The sequence below is a fragment of the Scyliorhinus canicula genome, chromosome 26, assembly GCF_902713615.1.
Source record: "Scyliorhinus canicula chromosome 26, sScyCan1.1, whole genome shotgun sequence".
In the NCBI taxonomy this organism is placed as follows: domain Eukaryota; kingdom Metazoa; phylum Chordata; class Chondrichthyes; order Carcharhiniformes; family Scyliorhinidae; genus Scyliorhinus; species Scyliorhinus canicula.
In genome coordinates, this window is record NC_052171.1 from 9,495,579 (window position 1) to 9,518,327 (window position 22,749).

Sequence of the window (22,749 nt, forward strand, 5' to 3'; positions counted from 1 at the left end):
GGATTTGAAAAGGATGATTTGGGAAATGCTGGGCCCTGTGGAGGGAGTTGCCGAGGTACGCCCCTGTCTGCAGGTAAGTATCCTAGGCCCGACCATCTTCAGCTGCTTCATCAATGGCCAACGGCGCCGCCTGACCATTTGCATCGACCTGCACCACAATGCATCCTTTTGAATGATACACCCGCCTCAGTGTACACCCTAAAGATCATATCTGACTGTTTCAAAGACAAGTGTTTCAGCTTACGCTAAATTGTCTCGGGGCATTAACGACACTGCCGCTCCTGTATCCACCCCGTTTGAATTTCCTCACCGTCAAATTTAAATTTAGAGTGCCCAATTATTTTTTCCAATTAAGGGGCAATTTAGCGTGGCCAATCCACCTACCCTGCACATCTTTTGGGTTGTGGGGGCGAAACCCACGCAGACACGGGGAGAATGTGCAAACTCCACACGGACAGTGACCCAGGGCCGGGATTCGAACCCGGGTCCTCAGCGCCGTAGACAGCAATGCTAACCACTGTGCCACCGTGATGCCCTCCCAAAAGCATTCTTGATCGCCCTGCATTGATGCGGCGCCTCGCTTTTAGCTCTCGCTGTAGCGCGGCTTTTGCCGTCTGTTGACCGATCTGGAGCTTCATCCGCCAATTTGTCGACACAGTTAGATAGTTTCCTTGTGCTGCTGTTCCTGCCCTTTTTGGTGTCGGAGATGTGGCCCATGACACCCACCATGTTTTATTTACTGTAGCATTCACCGCACTGCGTGTCTGACCCATGTGTAGTGGGGAAATGGTTGCACCTTTTCAGCCCTGTTCCTCGCGGTATGGAATTTAACTTGGACAAAGGCGAGGTGATGCATTTTGGGAGATCCAATTCGCATGGGAGCGATAAAATAAATGGCAGAACCATCAGGAGCATAGAGGCACAGAGAGATCCAGGCGTGTAGGTCCACAGATCCTTAAAAGTGGCAGCACAGGTGGAAATGGTAAAGAAAGCATGTGGCATGCTTGCCTTCAGAGGACGGGGTATAAAATCTAAGGCAGCATGGTGGGGCAGTGGGTTAGCCCTGCTGCCTCACAGCACCAAGGTCCTGGGTTCGATCCTGGCCCCGGGTCACTGCCCGTGTGGAGTTTGCACATTCTCCCTGTGTCTGCGTGCGTTTCACTCCCCACAACCCAAAGATGTGCAGGGTAGGTGGATGGGCCGCGCTAAATAGCCCCCTAAATGGAAAAAATGAATTGGGTATTCTAAATTTACGTACAAGAAAATGAATTGGGTATTCTAAATTTACACAGGGGCTGGTTTAGCACAGGGCTGAATCCCTGGCTTTGAAAGCAGACCAAGCAGGCCAGCAGCGCGGGTTCGATTCCCGTACCAGCCTCCCCGGACAGGCGCCGAATGTGGCGACTAGGGGCTTTTCACAGTAACTTCATTGAAGCCTACTCGTGACAATAAGCCATTTTCATTTCATTTCAATAAAAGAGTATAAAAGCTCGAAAATTATGTTACTGTTCTATCGAACGTTGGTTAGGCCACCGTGTGGGAATACCGTGTCCAATTCTGGTCACCGCACTACCAGAATGACGTGGAGGCTTTGGAAAAGGTTTCCCAGGATGCGGCCTGGTATGGAGGGTATGAGGAGAGATTGAATAAACTGGGATTGTTCTCCCTCGAGAGAGAGACGGAGGCTGAGGGGCGACCTGATAGAAGTTATGAGGAGTGTACGTAGGATGAACATAGAACAGTACAGCACAGAACAGGCCCTTCGGCCCTCGATGTTGTGCCGAGCCATGATCACCCTACTCAAACCCATGTATCCACCCTATACCCGTAACCCAACAACTCCCCCCCCTTAACCTTACTATTAGGACACTACGGGCAATTTAGCGTGGCCAATCCACCTAACCCGCACATCTTTGGACTGTGGGAGGAAACCGGAGCACCCGGAGGAAACCCACGCACATACGGGGAGGACGTGCAGACTCCACACAGACAGTGACCCAGCCGGAAATCGAACCTGGGACCCTGGAGCTGTGAAGCATTGATGCGAACCACCATACTACCTTGCTGCCCAGTTGGAGGCTTTTTCCCAGGGTGGAAATGACAATTACAAGGGGGCACAAGTTCAAGGTGAGGGGGGGATAGGTTCAGTGGAGATGTGCGGGGGATTTTTTTTACACAGAGGGTGGTGGTGGCCTGGAATGCGCTGCCAAGTGAGGTGGCTGAGGCAGATACGTTAGCGACCTTTCAGACTTAGCTGGGTAGGCACATGAACAGACGGGGTGTAGAAGGATACAGGGGGTTGGTCTAGATAGGATGCATGATTGGCACAGGCTTGGAGGGCCGAAGGGCCTGTTCCTGGGCTGTATCGTTCTTTGTATCCGTTGTGAGGATCGTTGGGTCCAGCCTCTATTTGAAGCCTCGCTCGTAGCAAGCTCCAGAGATGTGGCAACTCCCACACAGCTTTCACAAGCTAAATTTGAGGTAAGGGGCAGGAGATTTTATTTTTCCCGTTAAAAATTGTGGAGGGGCTATCCAAAGGCTTGAGAACATTTCCCCGGGCAGATGGGAGCTGAGGGGCTGAAGGGCGCACAATCCACCCCCAATGCGCCAAAGTGTCTCTCGATTCTTTCTAACCGCGCGCGGGTTCTGAGCGCTGTCATTTGTTTCTCCCAGACCGCATGCCGTGAAGCCCATGAGCGCCATGGAGATCAAGACGCACGAGGTAACCGCTGAGGAAAACCTGAAACCCAGGTACAAGACAGTGGATGCCACGGGAACCAAATCTTCGACTGGGCGCCTGCTAGGCCTCAACCAAAGTCGAACCTCCCTCAAGGTGAGAATCCGCGGGCGCGGTTACAAAATAAGGGCTCCCCCCATTTAAGGTGGACATGTGAGCGATCTCTCCTCTCCGGGGGGGGGGGGGGGGCGTCGTGCTTTCTAATTCTCCCCCCCCCCCCCAAACCCCCCAAGGAGGAAAGCTGAGGTAGACGACTCCTTGGTCGACGAGGGGACCCTGATAAGATCAGCCACGATCTCTCTGGCCGGTCGAGCAGGCTCCGCGGCCTACTCCAGCCCCACCCCCCCTCTGCCTTTGTGACCGGGTGGGAGATTATCAGCGTGGGCACACTGGGGTGAGAGGTCGAGAAGGCCCCAGGCTTTTAAAAAAAAAAAGCTTGCGTCTTATCACCTGCTGTGGGTGAGTCAACATTAAAGCCAGAGGCAAGTTTCCAAATGCGCCTCAAAATGTGTTCCTAATTAAACGGATTGACCGCGATACAATTGGGGGGGGGGGGGGGCAACACAGAACAGCACAGTACAGGCCCTTCGGCCCACAATGTTGTGCCGACCATTTATCCTAATCTAAGATCAACCTAACCTACACCCCTTCAGTTTACTGCTGACCATGTGCCTCTCTAAGAGTCGCTTAAATGTCCCTAATGACTCAGACTCCACCACCTCTGCTGGCAGTGCATTCCACACACCCACCACTCTCTGTGTAAAGCACCAACCTCTGACCTCTCCCCTATACCTTCAATCACCTTAAAATTATGTCCCCTCGTGACGGCCATTTCCACCCTGGGGAAAAGTCTCTGGCTATCCACTCTATCCATGCCTCTCATCACCCTGTACACCTCTATCAAGTCACCTCTCTTCCTTCTTCGCTCCAGTGAGAAAAGCCCTAGCTCCCTCAACCTTTCTTCATAAGACCTGCCCTCCATTCCAGGCAGCATCCTGGTAAATCTCCTCTGTACCCTCTCCAAAGCATCCACATCCTTCCTGTAATGAGGCAACCAGAACTGGACACAGTATTCCAAGTGTGGTCCAACGGGTTTTATAAAGCTGCAGCAAAACCTCGCGGCTCTTAAACTCAATCCCCCTGTTAATGAAAGCCAACACACCATACACCTTCTTAACAACCCTATCAACCTGGATGGCAACTTGGCTATCCTGTGACGAAGCCTTGACTCATCGGCAACGAGTTAAAGACCTTGACTGGGAAATTGGTAGTTAATGGCGTTTTTGTTTAATATATATATATATAGCTTTGCTTCGTCATCTCACCAGTGACCTCATTCAATCGCAATAATGCACCACCACATCTCTGTGCGGTCCACATCTTTCATTTAGAACATAGAACAGTACAGCACAGAACAGGCCCTTCGGCCCTCGATGTTGTGCCGAGCAATGATCACCCTACTCAAACCCACGTATCCACCCTATACCCGTGACCCAACAACTCCCCCCTTAACCTTACTTTTTAGGACACTACGGGCAATTTAGCATGGCCAATCCACCTGACCCGCACATCTTTGGACTGTGGGAGGAAACCGGAGCACCCGGAGGAAACCCACGCACACACGGGGAGGATGTGCAGACTCCGCACAGACAGTAACCCAAGCCGGAATCGAACCTGGGACCCTGGAGCTGTGAAGCATTTGTGCTAACCACCATGCTACCGTGCGGCCCGGAACCACAAAGGTTTAAGGCGCATTTGGAAACTTTTTTTTCGAAAACATGTAAAGTATTTCCCAAGGCGGGTTCTCAATCGTCGATCTACCAGTTTGGATTTGGCAAGGGGTGTGCAGAGAGAGCGGGAGAGAGAGAGAGCGAGAGAGCGCCCACTTCTTGAGTTTCTACCTTGTTTGCGTGTTCCTGCACTCGGGAGTTGATCCGTTGTCAGTTCCCGCGGCGATGAATGAGTTTGCAGCTGTGTTGACAGCGTCTGAAGGCTGGCGTTGAATTTAATTTCCAGTTTCGTCGGAGGCGAGCGTCTCCCTGTTTATTCCTCCTCCACAAGCTGTCTACTTTTCAGTTATTCTGTCCGAGATCGCTGACTCAGATCGAGCCCTATTACGTCTGATGCGTTGGTAAGAACGGCACACGCCCCCCGATAACCTATTTCCTTGCTAACCTAACTTACCCACAATCCATGATCTCTGCTCCCGCCGCCTTCTCAGGAAGCGTTGCAAACACTTGCGACCCCCTCCGAGAAAATAACTTTGCCTCGTTTTAAACGGGCCACCCCCTTATTTTTTTTTTTACCCCTTCTTTCTAGACTTTTCCGTCTGAGGAAACATCCTTTCCACGTCCGCCCACCCTGTCAAGTTCCCTCAGGATGTCGTACGTTTCAATCAAGTCGCCTGTTACCCCTCTAAACTCCAGCGGTTATAAATCCGGATACTCCAAATCTTTCCTCCGCAGACGATCCGCTTATGATAAGAAGAAGAAATTGCTTCTTGTCACGAGTCGGCTTCAAATGAAGTTCCTGTGAAAAGCCCCTAGTCGCCACATTCCGGCGCCTGTTCGGGGAGGCCGGTACAAGTGTTGGTCTGGTCAACCTTCTCCGACCAGGAGGACATTTATTAAGTCAGAAATCCCCTCATTGTGCTTTTGAGAACCCTTCGCTCACTGCCAAAAAGCCGCCTTTGAAATGTGACAGAAAAAAATCGGACCGGATGAAACTGTTTCCCAGGTTCAGAGGAACTAGGGGCAGAAGTCTGCCATTCAGCCCCTCGAGCCTTACCCGCCATTCAATCAGATCATGGCTGCTCCCTTCCTGGTCTCAAAATCCACCTCCCTACCTCTTCCCCTTCCCCCTTTAGCCCATTTTAAAATCCGAAATCTATCTATCTCCCTCTTGAAGCCATTTAATGATTGGGACTCCACCGCACTGCGGGGCAGCGAGTTCCACAACTTCACCGCCCTCTACGAGAAGTAGTTCCTCCTCGTCTCAGTTCCCAATCTACCGCCTCTCAACCTGTATCTGTGGCCTCTCGTTCCAGATTGCCCCAACAAGAGGGGGGGAACATTTGGTCTGCGTTTACTTCATCAATCCCTCTTCGTATTTTATACACCTCGATCGGATCCCACCTCATCCTTCTAAACTCCAGCGAGTATAAACCCAAACTGTTCAATCTCTCCTCGTACGTCAATCCGTTCACCCCCGGAATCAATACAATATTCCTGAAATGTTTCCCCCCCCCCCCCCCCCCCAATGGCGAGAATCACCGAAATGGTTCCACCACGTTCGGCCTATCGTGGCATGTGCAATCCCCCCCCCCCCCCCCCCCCCCGGGGTGCCCCCGCCTTCTCTCCCTGCAACCCTGTTTTTCATTGACAGACGAGGTTGAATAGCCTCCGCCACGCAACCCAGGCCGCCTGTTCCACGTTCCCGTTTGTTTCCCCCAAAATACGTTTCCCCGCCGTAAATGCGCGCCCTCCGGTTCCAAGTCCATCTGCGTCCTTTTAACCCAGGGGAGGGCAAACTTTTCCGTGCAAGGGCCACATTCAGAAATTCACAATTTCAAAGGGCCGCATAGTATATTAAGTAAAATAATTAATATTTAAAATAGCCAAAATAAAAGGTCTTTAAAGAAAAAAAACCCACATTTATTTGAAAAACAAAGTACCTCAGTAAGTAACAGAACAATGTCAATGAGAATGATGCGTCTGACTGCAGTCATTTACCAGTTTGTTGAAATCAGGTGCCAAGTTGCTTGTGCTGATCCTTAACACTGACAGAAGCACAGCCCGGCCGAGTCAACCATAAAAACGCGCGTAGTGGGGTGGATGAGTGGGGCTGCCTTATTGGTCGGTTTAGTTGGGTGTGCGACCAATAGGAGTCCAGGTTACAAACAATAATAAGGCTTATTGTTTGTAACCTGGACTCCTATTGGTCGCATACCCAACTAAACCGACCAATGAGACAGCCCCACTCATCCACCCCACTACGCGCGTTTTTATGCGGCCCGCCAATGAGGTGCCCGGAATCATAACCGGCATTTTTGAAAAGCCGCCGGGGAAAAAGCCGCTGAAGTAAATGCGCTTATTGCATAAGCGCATTTACTTCAGCGGCTTTTCCCCGGCGGCTTTTCAAAAATGCCGGTTATGATTCCGGGCACCTCATTGGCGGGCCGCATAAAAACCTTTGTCGGGCCGCATGCGGCCCGCGGGCCGTAGTTTGCCCACCCCTGCTTTAACCCTTTCTCTCTTTCCTCTCCCCCCCCCCCCCCCCCCCCCCCCTCCTCCTCTCCCACCAGGACTACGATCCATCTGACGCAGCCGCTGCCTACGCCCAGCTCACCCACGACGAACTGATCCAGCTGGTCCTGAAGCAGAAGGACGTCATCGCCAGGAAGGACAGCCACGTGCGCGAGCTGGAGAACTACATCGACAACCTGCTGGTCCGGGTGATGGAAGAGACCCCCGGCATTCTCCGCGTCGCGTGCCCGCCCAACCGACAGGCGGAGCGGGTGTGACGGTGGGGGCGGGGGGCGAAGGGGGTCGATGGAGAGAGGGAGGGAGAGAGGGGTGGAGGGGGCAGAGGCCTACAGCAGCGAAGAGGGAGCTGTTTGAATATTGACAGATCGCGCTTTGCAACTGGCCCCAGAGGATTGGAGAGTGCTGATTATTGCCCTTCCGGGCGGGGAGGAGGGGGGGGGGGGGGGGTGGGTGTAGGGGGTCAGGAACGATCGAATCCAGATCTGCCGCACTCTCCGCGTGACGGTGCCTGGGGACTGCTGTTTGGTTAAGCAGCACCGAATCCCCGCCCTTTGCGAGTGACCCTCGGTTGGTCCGTGTGGAGGAGGGTCGCCACTCTCATACTGTGCTTTCCCCCCCCCCCCCCCCCTCCCCCCTCCGTCTCTTCGATAGTCTCCTGTCTGCACCTCGACCGTGTTCCGATTAAAAATGTGAGCGGAAGGCGTTGAGCTCGCGATATGGCTTTTGGCACACGTTTTTTTTTTGTTGTCAAGTTCAGCGCACCACTCCGCTGCGGTTGACGCACCGGACTGACCGGATTGGTCTGGTAGGGCCTGTGCGGGGGGGGGGGGGGGGGGAGTCGGCCTGCTCTCTGTTCCAAACCGTTCTCGTCCTGAAATGCAGCGGGCGGACGGATCTTCCCAAGTTGGGCTCGACCAAGCGACAGCTGTCACGGTCTCTCGTCGTAAACATTTGACCCCTGCGAATGGTTCGAACAGTTTATAACTGGGTGGGAGATGGCCCGGTTACAATTTGTAAAAAAAAAAGAACGATTTTATGTTTTTTAAGTTTTCTTAGATTGGGTGACGATTGATTGCTCTTTGGTTTCTGAACTGATTCTCACGGGCCCGTTTTGTACCTTTCCGCCTCGCTCCATCATGCCTCCATCCTCGTCGCCAGTCGTGATCAGGTCCCCGTAGCCCCGACGGATTGAGCGGAGGCAGGCATCTTGACGCCTGCCCGTGCCGGACGTCCTGGTTGGCCCCTTTTAAGATTCACCAGCGCCTCGGGCGAGGTGCCTCTTGATCTCCGTGAATCCAGTCGCCAGTTTGAAAGGCCACGCCGTGAATTGGATGCGAGACTCCAGTGTGCGGACAGGGGCTTGTCCGATTGTACCCAGAGAGGCCCGGGGAATCCGAAAAGCAATAGCGTGGGTGTGACTAATCTCCTTCCCTTGGGTACCTGATGTTTACAAACCCCTTTCTTCCCCCTTGTCGATTGCTTCCTTTCCGGGTGACCAAACCAACAGAATTATCCATCTTCCTTTGGGCTGGGTGTTGTATGTTAATATGAAAATGGATTATTTAATATAATTTAATATATTGAGATTTTAAATGTATGTACAGATTCTGGGCGAATTACGGTTGTGGGATTTGTTGAATGATTTAGCTTTTTCTCGTAATTTAAAAAAAAAAAATAAGCTGGAATGTTTTCCCCGAATGCTGTTTGGATGGCGAGCCTCGACGGAGCCTTGGATCGATCGGTCTTCCACCAAGGTTCCTCCGGGCTTGTTAACCCAACATAACTGGACGATGCATCGTACAATTATCTCCCAAGGGGAGAACAGTGGGTCGGAGCCAAGTGCGTCTTTCAAGCGTCGAGAGTCGATCGAACAGCTGCTGACACTTTATCCGCTGCCCCGGGGGATTCTCTTCGGTCCCCCCCCCCCCCCCGCATTTCCGATTTGATTCCATTTTTCTTCTCGACAATCGGCGGGCGAGTCGTTTCGCTGTGAATCCACACCATGCGATCGCTGGCCTTTTTCGCCCGCCCCGCTTGACGCCTCTGATGCCTTCCCTCCTTTTTTTGTCGTTCGAGAATCTAGAAGTCTTCCATCACTGTATGAATGGGGACTGGGTCGGAGCATGGGGACAGGAGAGGGCCATTCAGCCACTCGAGCCTGTCCTGCCATTCAATGGCTGACCTGCGGCCTAACTCCATAATCCCTTAATATCTTGCTTAACAAAAATCTACCTCCAGATCTAAAATGAACAACAGATAATTGCTTTGACTGCTCTTTGTGGGAGAGAGTTCCAAACCTCTACCGCCCTTTGAGTGAAGAAGTTCTCATGGATATGTGGGTATAGAGGGATACGGCACAAGGAAGTACTGAGGGTTTTGGCAAAGGTTGGTATCATCACCAGTACAGGCTTGGAGGGCCGAAGGGCCTGTTCCTCCGCTGTACTGTTCTTCGTTCTTCCAACATCTCTCCTGAACGGTCCAGCCCTAATTTTTAGACTCTGCCCCCTGGGTTTAGAATCTCCAACCCCTGGAAATAGTTTATCTTATCCGCCCTGTATTCCCCGTTATTGTCTTGAAGACCTCGATCGGATCGCTTCTCAGGCGTCTAAATTCTAGCGAAAATGGAAATGAAGGGGCTGCCCTGGGGGTTGGTCCAGTCCGTCGTTATTTGGAGAGGGGACGAACGAAAGAGGCAGGGAAAAATCCATGTGCACCAGTTCTGTCCGGACGCACGCGTGACAGGTAGCACAGTGGTTAGCACGGTTGCTTCACAGCTCCAGGGCCCCGGGTTCGATTCCCGGCTTGGGTCACTGTCTGTGCGGAGTCTGCACGTTCTCCCCCCGTGTCTGCGTGGGTTTGCTCCCAGTGCTCCGGTTTCCTCCCACAGTCCAAGATGTACGGGTTAGGTGGATTGGCCGCGATAAATTGCCCCTTGGCGTCCAATAAGGTCGGTTGGGTTACGGGGTTAGGGTGGAGGCGTGGGGCTTGGGTAGGGTGCTCTTTCCAAGGGCCAGTGGGGACTCGATGGGTCGAATGGCCTCCTTCTGCACGTCCTAATCAATCAACTACTGTTGGGCTGGGTAAGCGGCTAACCTTTTCATCAAGTTGGTTTGGAGACGGAAGGACTGGTCCTGGGTTACAAGGGGCGATAGCCAACGCCCGTAGAAATGGTAATCGCCAGCGAGCAACAGATCCGGGAGCTTCATTGCTTTTGTTTCTCGAGTTTGGGCAACGGAGAGGACCAGGGGGGTCGAATGGGCATCTTTATTTAAAAAAAATATCCAGATGTTCAGGACAATGCGGGTCATCTGTACGCAAGCTGCACAGATGTGCGAAAATGGCAATATCTTTTTTTTACTTCAAATTTTTATTCCCGTGATCTCTTCTTCCACAATGACCTGTACAGCAACTGAATGATTGTAAAAATAAAAATATATATATAATGGCTATTTTCTGCTGTTTGGAATCCTGTACGATAATTTATGCTGGAAAATAAACTTCTGTTTACTTTTGACGGCTGTGGAGTCTGTGATTCTCTTTCAACTCCTGGAGACGTGTTTGTATCCGCGATGGTTTTACACTTGTCTCTTCCTCCCTCGCCAGATACCAGGCCTTGACATAGCGTGATTTGTGCTTCTTAATCGAATAAACGAGATCAATAACCATGAGGATAAGGCAAAGACAGATGCAGTTTCTTAAAGTGACACCGCATCAACGGAAGCTTTTAGAAGCATCGAACAAAATGTGATGGCCCACCCTGGCCCCCCTTCACGGGCGGCGAGGTCCCGGGGTTCGAATCCCGGCTCTGGGTCACCGCCCCCCCACACCCCCATCCCCCTGTGTGGAGTTTGCACGTTCGCCCCCGTTCCTGCGTGGGTTTCGCCCCCCACAAGCACAAGTAGTTAGCACAGCTGCTTCACAGCTCCAGGGTCCCCGGTTCGATTCCCGGCTTGGGTTTCGTCCGGTGCTCCGGTTTTCCTCCCACAGTCCAAGGATTGGCCAGGCTAAGTTGCCCCTTCGTGGCCCGGAAAAAAAAAAAAAGAGGGTAGGTGAGGTTACTGGGTTAGGGTGGAGGTGTGGGGATCGTGTGGAGGAGTGGGCTTGGGTAGAATGCTCTTGCCAAGGGCCGGTGTGGACTCGATGGGCCGAATGGCCTCCATCTGCACTGTAAATTCTATGAACCCAAAGATGTGCAGGGCAGGTGAATGAGCCACGCTAAATTGCCCCTTAATTGGAAAAAAATGAATTGGGTACTCTAAATATATATTTTTTAAAAACACCCTGCTCCCCTGTGGTGCCCACTGGGCACGGAAGGCTTAAATAGCGCCGGCGGGCACCACGTGCTCCCTTTCCAAGGGACACCTGCCAGCGAATATAGCAGCGTAAGCGGGGTAGACGTAGTGTAGGCTGTGTGCGCGCACAAGAGCCGACTCACATTAACAGGGTATGAGAGGGGTGGGAACTGGGGTAAAGACAAGGATTCATAGCTGATACCAATTCTGTTGGACAACACTGACCATGGATGCTGCCAAACCTTGGGTGTGTTTTTCTGTATCAGGCCGACATTCCCGTACCAGCCTCCCCGAACAGGCGCCGGAATGTGGCGACTAGGGGCTTTTCACAGTAACTTCATTGAAGCCTACTCGTGACAATAAGCGATTTTCATGAACATAGAACGATACAGCGCAGTACAGGCCCTTCGGCCCACGATGGTTGCACCGACATGGAAATCAAAAACTAAGGCCATCTAACCTACCACTATGCCCTTATCATCCATATGCTTATCAATAAACTTTTAATGCCTTCAATGTTGGCGAGTTCACTACTGTTGCAGGTAGGGCATTCCACGGCCTCACCACTCTTTGCGTAAAAACCTACCTCTGACCTTCTGTCTATATCTATTACCCCTCAATTTAAGGCTATGTCCCCTCGTGCTAGCCACCCCCATCCGCGGGAGAAGGCTCTCGCTGTCCACCCTATCTAACCCTCTGATCATTTTGTATGCCTCTATTAAGTCACCTCTTAACCTTCTTCTCTCTAACGAAAACAACCTCAAGTCCATCAGCCTTTCCTCATAAGATTTCCCTCCATACCAGGCAACATCCTGGTAAATCTCCTCTGCACCCGTTCCAAAGCTTCCACGTCCTTCATTCATTCATCGCTGCCAAAGCCCTACCTTCTGCTCTGCACTGCCTCAGGTGTCTGTCCTGCGAGGTCTTTGACACGTGTGAGTAGGCCTTGCATTCCAGGCGACCTGGAGATTGCCTCTACTGTCCAACGTCGGGTTAAGACCACACCAGCCGGGTTTGTGCACGCGGCAGTCTGCAATCCCCCCAAAAATGGTTTCTCCACCATTCCCAAGACGGCCTGCCGTAGGCTTGCGTCAACAAATTGCCTTATTTGGCGCGACCCCACCTTGTAACATGGCCGTATCTCCGAGAAAGGCTCGCATTCTCCAGCACAGACAAGGTCGTGGCGTCACGATAAGGCAGGAGTTTGATGGGCGGCAGGGGGAGATTTTTGCTGAAGGTCCTCGATGTAAGACGGTCGCTAACAAAGGCAGTGGGGAACAGAGAACGTCGAAAAATACAGCACAGAACGGGCCCTTCTGCCCACGATGTTGTGCTGAACCTTTGTCCGAGATTATCATAGAATTTACAGTGCAGAAGGAGGCCATTCGGCCCATCGAGTCTGCACCGGCTCTTGGAAAGAGCACCCTGCCCAAGCTCAGCACCTCCACCCTACCCCCATAACCCAGTAACCCCACCCAACACTAAGGGCAATTCTGGACACTACGGGCAATTTATCACGGCCAATCACCTAACCTGCACATCTTTGGACTGTGGGAGGAACCGGAGCACCCGGAGGAAACCCACGCACACACGGGGAGGATGTGCAGACTCTGCACAGGCAGTGACCCAAGCTGGGAATCGAACCTGGGACCCTGGAGCTGTGAAGCAATTGTGCTAACCACGATGCTACCGTGCTTCCCTTAAGAACAAATTAATCTGCACTCCATCATTCTACCGTAATCCATGATCTATCCAATAGCCGCTTGAAGGCCCTAATGTTTCCGACTCAACTACTTCCACAGGCAGTGCATTCCATGCCCCCACTACTCTCTGGGTAAAGAACCTACCTCTGACATCGTCAGAAACGTGGTTGAGACTCCACCGTGGCCGCTGACGGAGCTCAAATTCAATTAATGAACCTGGAGCTGTCGCCACTCTCGCTAATGATGGCCATTGACGGTTGTCACCATCACTAACGCCCCCTATGTGGAAGGAAATCTGCCGTCCCCACCCGGTCTGGCCTAAATGTGTCTCCAGACCACACGTAGCAAATACGGCCAACTCTCAACTGCCCTCAGAAATGGTCAAGCAGGTCACTCCAATCAAGCGCGATTAGGAATGGGCGATAAATACAGTCGGTGCCAAAGCGCTGGTGCCAGCTCCCCGGGGCCCGACCTGGGCAGAGGCGAGTTCTGACCTCTGACCTCTCCCCTCGGCGCTCGATTGTGGTCCGGTCGACCAGCCAGGCCGGGGCCACCTTGAGGGACGGGGCCCTGTTCTCCCTGGACAATGGGGTTTTTTCAGCCTCGACGGCAGACGGGCTTCCGATTAGCCGGGGGTACCCGCCAAATGGTTGCGGACAGCAGCCTTGAACGAAACGTCGCAAGGACGACGCAGGAGAGTTACGGGGCCAAATGTGCGATGGCGAGGGAGGTTGGGGACAGATGTTTTCAGGCGGGAGAGAGAGAGAGAGAGAGAGACAAAGGCTTAGGGATGGAATCCAACGGCCCAACTGAAGGATTTGGCTACCATTGATGGAGTGATTATACATTAAGCCATGCTTGACCATAGATCTGTCCTCTGCTGGCCACACACACACACACACACACAAACACAGCAAAGTGTGATCCGATGTGGGGGGGGGGGGGGGGGGGGGGGGTCCTACCCAAAACACAGGGCCCGTTTGTCAATTTGTCCGGCATCTCCGAAGATCGGAGACGATGCTCCCTCCTCCCGCCCGGCTCCTCAAAGCTGGGCGAGGTGACACGCGGAGCGACGGTCCCTAACCTGGGCAAGAGAATCTCAGGGGCAATCTCATCGGGGCGTTGGGAGTGATCAGCGGGTTCGGTCGGATCGGTGTAGGGGAACCCTCTCACGAATCGCAGATTCGGGTCACGGCGCATTGGGGGTAGGGACCTCTTTTGCACCTGCCTCCGCCACACTCTCCCGTGGGGAGCAGCCTCCCGTGCCCGTTGGCGCCGCAGGGGACTGGGGAGCCTCACCGGCCCCTTCGATCGCGTATTAGTTTGTCGTTTTAAGTTTCGCCTGCTGTTTTGTTTGAGGCAGTACCCCTTTAAGGGACTGCCCCTTTATTTGCCCCTCACACTTGCTGAGGGGTTGCCGAGGGTTACAGGGCCGAGGTAGATGGGTGAAGTCAAGATCCGGGTGAACCACGATTATGAGGGCGGCGCGTTGGCACAGCGGTTAGCACTGCTGCCTCACGGAGCCCGGAATCGCTCATTGGGCAGGGTTGCAGCCGTCTTGTTCAATGTCTGCTCACCCTGCCCAGGCTGCGACTGTCTGAGGCTCAGCTCAGTCGGTGGTGTATGTCTCCCCCTTGTGGGCACAGGGGACATTTCAACCCTGCAGAGTGGAACCTGAGCACTGCCCCATTCCCAATGACACAAGCCCTTCATCGCAAACAACCGTGATAACGGGCCCGATAAATTGCCCGAACCATCGACACTTACGTTGGGCAAAGAGGCCACTCCGCCCATCCTGTCACAAGTAGCCACCCCCCGGTTTAATCCCAATTTCCAGCTGTTTTTTCCCCCCCGTAGATTTCCGACAGTGCCATTCGGCCCATCGAGTCTGCACCGACCCTTTGAAAGGGCGCCCCACCAACCCCCCCCCACCTATCCCCGTCACCCCCACCTAACCTGCTCATCTTTCGGCACTTGTGGGAGGAAACCGGAGCACCCGGAGGAAACCCAGGCAGACACGGGGAGAACGTGCAGACGTCACCCGATGGTATGGATGGGAAGGGAACTTCCGGATGATGGTTCTCCCAAAATTTAAGGCTGACGATTTCTTCTATCCCTTCCAAAGTTTCTTTAACGTATGGGTGGCACGGTAGCACAGTGGTTAGCACCGTAGCCTCACAGCTCCAGGGTCCCAGGTTCGCTTCCCGGCTGGGTCACTGTCTGTGCGGAGTCTGCACGTCCTCCCCGTGTGTGCGTGGGTTTCCTCCGGGTGCTCCGGTTTCCTCCCACAGCCCAAGATGTGCATGTTAGGTGGATTGGCTGCGATAAATTGCCCTGAGTGTCAGATGGGGTTAAGGGGATAGGGTGGAAGTGAGGGTTTAGTGGGTTTGGTGCAGGACTCGATGGGCCGAATGGCCTCCTTCTGCACTGTATGTTTTATGTTCCGTTGACCGTAATATCTGCGCTCCCCAGAGTTTTCGTATTTGACCCGTGATTTCACCCAGCAATAGTATCTCTGTCTTTATTTATTCTTTAACTCCTGACTGTCTTCCACTCCCTAAATTCGCTTCTGTGGGCAGGAGCTGCGTTGCTATGGGAAACTGATTTAAAATGGCCTCTCTCCTTGTGGCAAACATGGCACTTCTCAGTTTTGGCAGGGGGCGATCTCCGTGCCTTTTGCCGCCGCAACAGGAACTCTGAATAATGGCTTCCGCGCCCTCTTCTGCTTTTCTCTGTTTCAGGTTTCCATGCCAACCCAGGCCTCCCCACCCACGCCCCAAGGTCCTTCATGCCTTCCATGCAACCCCTGACCCTCGGCGAAACTGTTTCTCCCGCGCTCTCTACTCGTGACCGTCTCTATATCTGTGGCCTCTTGCTCTGCTGCGTCCTCCCCCCCCCCCCCCCCCCGCCCCTCCGCAGTACGAACAGCGCATGGGGATGGGGTATCAAACAGGAGAACACCGAGAGAAAACGGCAACCTCGGGAGAAGCTTAAAGGAGCCGGAATCGGCCACTGTTCCCCGCCTCGGCCCTGATCTTGATGGAGACGCTGGGCTGATTGGCTTTGGCTGCCTGCCCACAGTTCAACCTCCAGCCCTCATGGCATTCCTCAACAGCAGCTCCTTGGGCATCGTACCGAAAGTCGGGCCCACTGTCTCAACCTGCCTCCACCGAACTCTCAGGCAGCACGTTGGGCCTCCCGTGCCCGTTGGCACCGCAGGGGACTGTGGAACCTTATTGACCCCTTTAATCAACATTAGTTTGTCGTTTTAAGTTCCACTTGCTGTTTGTTTTTGTTGAAGGCAGTACCACCGCTTTAAGGGAGTGCCCCTTTAATTTGCTTCTCACTTTGTTCGATTTAGTTTAATAGGTTTCACGCAAAATAGTTCATTCCAGATCTTAACCAGCCGCTCTTAGACTCTCTCCAAAAGGGGACTCTCTGAAAAAACAACCTTCCTAGACCCACTCCCCTCCGGCCTATCCCCGTAACACCACCTACCCTGCACAACTTTGGTCACTAAGGGTCAATTTAGCACGGCCAATCCACCTAACCCGCACAACTTTGGACACTGAGGGTCAATTTATCACGGCCAATCCACCTAGCCTGCACAACTTTGGACACTGAGGGTCAATTTATCACGGCCAATCCACCTAGCCTGCACAACTTTGGACCACTGAGGGTCAATTTAGCATGGCCAATCCACCTAGCCTGCACAACTTTGGACACTGAGGGTCAATTTAGCACGGCCAATCCACCTAGCCTGCACATCTTTGGACTTGTGGGAGGAAACCGGAGCACCCGGAGGAAACCCACGCAGACACGGGGAGGGCGTCCAGACTCCGCACAGACAGTGACCCAAGCCGGAATCGAACCAGGGACCCTGGTGCTACTTCGTCTTGTCCTCGCCTTCAGCAAAGGTGAGGGAGTGAAAGATGTGGATGGCGTGGTCCCCCGGCTGTAGAGAGGAAGTAGAGCGATCTTCCTGGCATCCGATGCGGCCTCGAGGTCGGTGGCTTCAAGATACAGCTGGAACTTCTGCTGAAAATCTTCCAGTGGCACCGAGGTTGCCGGTGATGTGGAGCGGAGGGGGGAGGGCGGACGCTGTCCGTGTTACCGGATGGCTGATCGCTGGTCAAAGGCAGACTATCTCAAGGTAGATCCGTCAAACCCGAGCATGACTCACTGGTTACCATGATGTGTTGGGTAAGCTGGGTCTGCGAGGACTGCGTTTACTGCAGCAGTGAGAGAGACAGACTTCCAACACTGAAGAAATGCAACTCGATTTTATTGAACTCTTAAACTACCATACATACTTAAACTGTGTGTTGACACTATGCTGAGTTGACTGGAGACCTGAGGCTAACCTGACCAGACTAACTGACTACCACATGGTGGATGTTCTAGTTGTTGCTCACGGGCTCTGACTGCCTCAGAGGCTGCATCCCGAGAGAGCGGGAAAACTAGCGCCCTCTGGCTTTATAGTGGCCGTGTCCTGTCTGGTGATTGGCTGCTGTGTTCCGTGTGTTCATTGGTCATCCTGTGTGTCAATCACTGCCTGTCTATGCACCATCATATATTTGTGTGTATATTGTGACAGTGCTAACCACTATGCCACCATGTCACCCATCTTGTAGGGTAGGGCAACATCCGTCTAAATCCAGAATGTTTGTGCTGTACTTTACTTTGTTCCTTTAAAAGATTTTAGTTTAGACGGGCAGCATGGTCGGCGCAGGCTTGGAGGGCCGAAGGGCCTGTTCCCGTGCCGCACTTTTCTTTGTTCTTTGTTATTAAATGTTAAGAGAGTTTCTGCTGACCCGATTTAATTTCCCCTCTTTTGTATTTATCCATTCACAGGATGTGGGCGTGCTGGCTAGTCCCCGCCTTTGTTGCCCATCCCTAATTGCCACCATGAGAAGGTGGTGGTGAGCCGCCATCTTGAGCCACTCCCCTCGCGCTGGAGTGGAACAGGCAGCTAGCTGCCCTTTGACCTTCAGCCTCCTGGGTCGCGCAGTCTCCCCGTCGTGGGTGGAGTGTGTTGGGCCTCAACCACCTTTATGCGTCTGAAAGAACTGAAACTCCTGCTCCAGCGTCTAATTGTGACCATAATTGACCATAATATCTGCACTCCCCAGAGTTTCTATTTGATTCTGTGATTTCACCCAGGAATAGTATGTCTGGCTCTATTTATTCCCCAATTTCTTGACTGTTTTCCACTCCCTGAATGGTAAATAAACTTGGCTGTTTTATTCCCCCTTCGCTTGTTTAGGCAGGAGCTGCGTTGCTATGGGAAAACTGATTTAAAATGGCCTCTCTTCTGGTAGCAATGGCACTCCTCAATTTCGGCAGGAGGCTGCCTTTTGCCACCTCGACAAGAAGCTCTGAATAACGGCGGCTACCGCGCCCTCTTCTCTGTTTCGGGTTTCCATGCCAACCCCATGCCTCCCCCACCCACGCCCCAAGGTCCCTCGTGCCTTCCATGCGACCCCCGACCCTGGGTGGAACTGTTTCTCCCGCATTCTCAACTCGTGAGCAGCTCTATGTCTGTGGCCTCTTGCTCTGCACACCACCCCCCCCCCCCCCCCCCCATAACCCTGCAGTTTGAGCGGCACTTCGGGATGGGGGGGGGGGGTCACGCAGGAGACCCCGGGAGCAAACGACAACCTCGGTGAGAAGCTTAAGGAGCCGGAATCGGCCACTGTTCCCCGCCTCGGCCCTGATCTTGATGGAGACGCTGGGCTGATTGGCCCTGGCTGCCTGCCCACGTTCAACCTCCAGCCCTCATGGCGTTCCTCAACAGCAGCTCCTTGGGCATCGTACCGAAGGTCGGGCCCACTATTACATGATGGGCGCGATCTAATCGCCAACGAAAACATGAAGCGATTGCTGGCCCGGGAATGGTGAAAGGGGTTTGCAGCTTGCAATCCTTATATAGAATGGGTGTGAGTTCCAGTTAGCCTGCGAAGATTACCCGCGATATTGATTTTTACTGCTAATCGCCAAGGTGGTGAGTTAGGGCTTGCGAGATATGAAATATTTCTCCTATCATCCAGCCAGTATAATCTTCGCTATTCCCAAGCGATGACCTTGGAAAGAGCTGACTACTGTACATTGCTGCCGGTCGCACATTAACCAGGGCCCTGGATGCTGACTTTCGAAATACAAAAGACTTACCCACCGTTGCTGTGGGTTACCTCTGTCAGCTCAGGCCCCCGTTTCCATGGCGACGAGGAGATGGGCGGAATTCCCCCCCCCCCCCCCCCCAATCCCTCGCGGCTCTGCCCCAAAGTTTTTTTCTCCAAGTTTGGAATGACGGACAAACGGAGGCAATATTGACGTGGGAGCTTGGAGGGGTAGGAGCAGAGGGTTTATTCCCAGTTGCAACCATTTAATACGTCACCTTGCACCCCCACCCCATATCCCTTGATGCCTTTACCATCTGGAAGCCTATCAGTTCCTAGCCTTGAACATAAGACCAGAAGGCCATCAGACGGAGGAGCAGAATTGTGCCATTCGGCCCATTGAGTCTGCTCCGCCATTCTATCATGGCTGATTTTTCTCATCCCCATTCTCCTGCCTTCTCGCATAACCCCTGATCCCCTTATTGATCAAGAACCTATCTACCTCTGTCTTAAAGACACTCAGTGATTTGGCCTCCACAGCCTTCTGCAGCAAAGAGTTCCACAGATTCACCACCCTCTGGCTGAAGAAATTCCTCCTCATCTCTGTTTTAAAGGATCGTCCCTTCAGTCTGAGGCTGTCCTCTGGTTCTAGTTTTTCCGACAAGTGGAAACATCCTCTCCACGTCCACTCTATCCAGGCCTCGCAGTATCCTGTAAGTTTCAATAAGATCCCACCTCATCCTTCTAAACTCCAACGAGTACAGACCCAGAGTCCAACCGTTCCTCATACGACAAACATGAATAGCAGCAACTGGGGGCGGCACAGTTATTAGCAAAGAACAAAGAATAAAGAAAAGTACAGCCCAGGAACAGGCCCTTCGGCCCTCCAAGCCTGTGCCGACCATGCTGCCCGTCGAAACTAAAATCTACACTTCCGGGGTCCGTATCCCTCTATTCCCATCCTATTCATGTATTTGTCAAGATGCCCCTTAAACGTCACTATCGTCCCTGCTTCCACCACCTCCTCCGGCAGCGAGTTCCGCACTGCTGCCTCACTGAGGGGTGAGGAGACCTTGGAGGGTTATGGGGGCTGGAGGAGACTGCAGAAATGGGGAGGGGGGAGGGGGGGGGGGGGGGGGGGGGGGGATGCGAGACAATGGACGGATTGGAAAACAAGATTGAGAATTTTGAAATCAGTTTCAAATATGGGTTCAGGGTTGACATCGCATCGATCCTTTTGAGGTAATGGATGGATCGTCAGTTGTCAATGTGTCGAACACGTTCTGGTCAGACAAGGCAGCCCAGATCCTTTGAGAAGGAGCCAACTATGAACATAGGTTCAGAGTAGTGTGCCACATTAGGAACGCGACCACCATTGGCGGTATAAGCCTTCCAAAGGGAAGCTTTCTGCTGAAGAACAACAGTTTGATGTTGTTGTGAAGTAGATGGCGTTGCCGAAAAGCGTGTTGGAAGCAAATTCAATCGTAACTTTCCAGCTCGCAGAAGCTCGACACCATCCAGGGCAAAGCAGCCCGCTTGATCGGCCCCCATCCACAAACATTCACTCCCCCCACCGACGCACAGTGGCAGCCGTGTGTACCATCTACAAGATGCACTGCACAACTCACCAAGGCTCCTTAGGCAGCACCTTCCAAACCCACTCTACCATCTAGAGGACAAGGCAGCAGATACCTGGGAACCCCACCACCTGGAGGTTCCCCTCCAAGTCACTCACCATCCCGACTTGGAAATATATCGGCCGTTCCTTCACTGTCGCTGGGTCAAAATCCTGGAACTCCCTCCCTAACAGCACAGTGGGTGTACCTACCCACACAGGACTGCAGCGGGTTCAAGAATGCGGCTCACCCACTCCCTTCTCAAGGGGCAATGTACAAACATGGAAAGTACTGATGACCAGAGGTCCTTGGGGTACATGCCCACAGATCCCTGGAGGCAGCAGGGCAGGTAGATAAGGTGGTTAAGGAGGCTGATGGGATACTTGCCTTTATTAGCGAGGTATAGAATATAAGAGCAGGGAGGTTATGATGGAGCTGTATAAAACGCTGGTTAGGCCACAGCTAGAGTACTGAGTGCAGTTCTCGTCGCCACTCTATAGGAAGGATGTGATTGTACGGAGAGGGTACAGAGGAGATTCACCAGGATGGTCCCTGGGACGGAGCGTCTCCGCTCTGGGAGAGGCTGGTGAGGCTGAGGTTGTTTTCCTTGGAGCAGAGAGGCTGAGGGGGGGACCTGATTGAGGTGGACAACATATGAGGGACACAGATAGGGTGGATAGGGAGGAACGTTTCCCCTTAGCGGAGGGTCATAACCAGGGGGCACAGATTTACGGTAAGGGGGGAGATTGAGAGGGGATCTGAGGAAAAGGGTTTCACCCAGAGATGATGGGAATCTGGAACTCGCTGCCTGAAAGGGTGGTAGAGGACGGGAACTCTCACAACTATTAACAAGTGTTTGGATGTCTTGAAACGCCGCAGCAGACCTCGGGCCTAGTGCTGGGAAATGGGATTAGAATAGATAGGTGTTAATGGCCGGCACAGACACGATGGGCCGCAGGGTCTCTTTCTAAGCTGTCAAACTGTCGAGCTGAGGGAATAGACGGACCCCGGTTTAAACGCTCATTGAGAAGCTGACAAGTATCGCCCTTGTGCAAGGGGTTGGCATCCTTGTTCACCTCTCTGTATCTCTAGCTCAGCGATAAGAGCCCTAATGATGGTGTGCCTCTTGCTCAACACGCAATTTAAAAACTGCTGCACACCGGTGAAAGGTGAACGTGACTAAACAGTGTTATCCCCAGGACAGGTAAATACCGATCGATTTTAACCTGTTAACGGACCTGGTGACAGGTCCGCCGCTGTCTTTGAACGCTTGGCCCTGTGGGCCCCACTCTGGGACTGGTCAGGGTCAGGGTCACGCCACTATGGGGTTCGGGGGGGGGGGGGGGGGGTGGCACTGCGCTACTGAAAGACGCATTACTGGCAACTCTCCTCTGCCTGATTAATTTAATTGGCTACTATTTCTGCCTGCTGATGGACGGTATGTGGCGGCTCTCTCCGTTCCTGGGACTATTGTTGGAGCCGGGCAGGGTTCATGGACATCGAAACAGGTGCGAACCTGGATCGATTCAGGGACTGCGGAGGGGCTAGCACCGGGGCCACGTGGGACACAATCGATTCCGATGGGAAACGGTGCGGGATTCACCGGGTCCGTGATTGACACTCGGGAGGCTGACAAGCTGCAGCCGCCAACCACATTCCTCCCCACCCACACTCATCCAGCCCACACACATTACACTCCCACACCACACATCATCCCCAGCCCAACCACACACATTACCTCCCCACACACTCATCCCAGCCCACACACACAATTACACTCCCCACACACACCTCTCCAGCCGCACACACACATTACACTCCACCACACCACATTACATCCCAGCCGCAAACACACATTACACTCCCACCCACACACTCTCCCGCGCCACCACAAAACATTACCACTCCCACACCACACTCATCCCAGCCCACACACACATACACTCCACACACACACTCATCCCAGCCCCACACACACACTCCCCACACACACTCATCCCAGCGCACACCACACATT

The 22,749-nt window shown here is 53.1% G+C and overlaps 1 protein-coding gene across 1 annotated transcript in view; it reads left to right on the forward strand.

The window, feature by feature from the left end:
• LOC119957549 (rab11 family-interacting protein 1-like) overlaps positions 1-7,279 on the forward strand; it is a 38,004-nt gene extending 30,725 nt beyond the window's left edge. The window contains 2 exon segments of the mRNA XM_038785696.1: positions 2,674-2,833; positions 7,041-7,279. Of these exon segments, the coding sequence (XP_038641624.1) occupies positions 2,674-2,833; positions 7,041-7,259 (379 nt within the window). The 3' untranslated portion in view covers positions 7,260-7,279.
• The last annotated feature ends 15,470 nt before the right edge of the window (positions 7,280-22,749 follow it).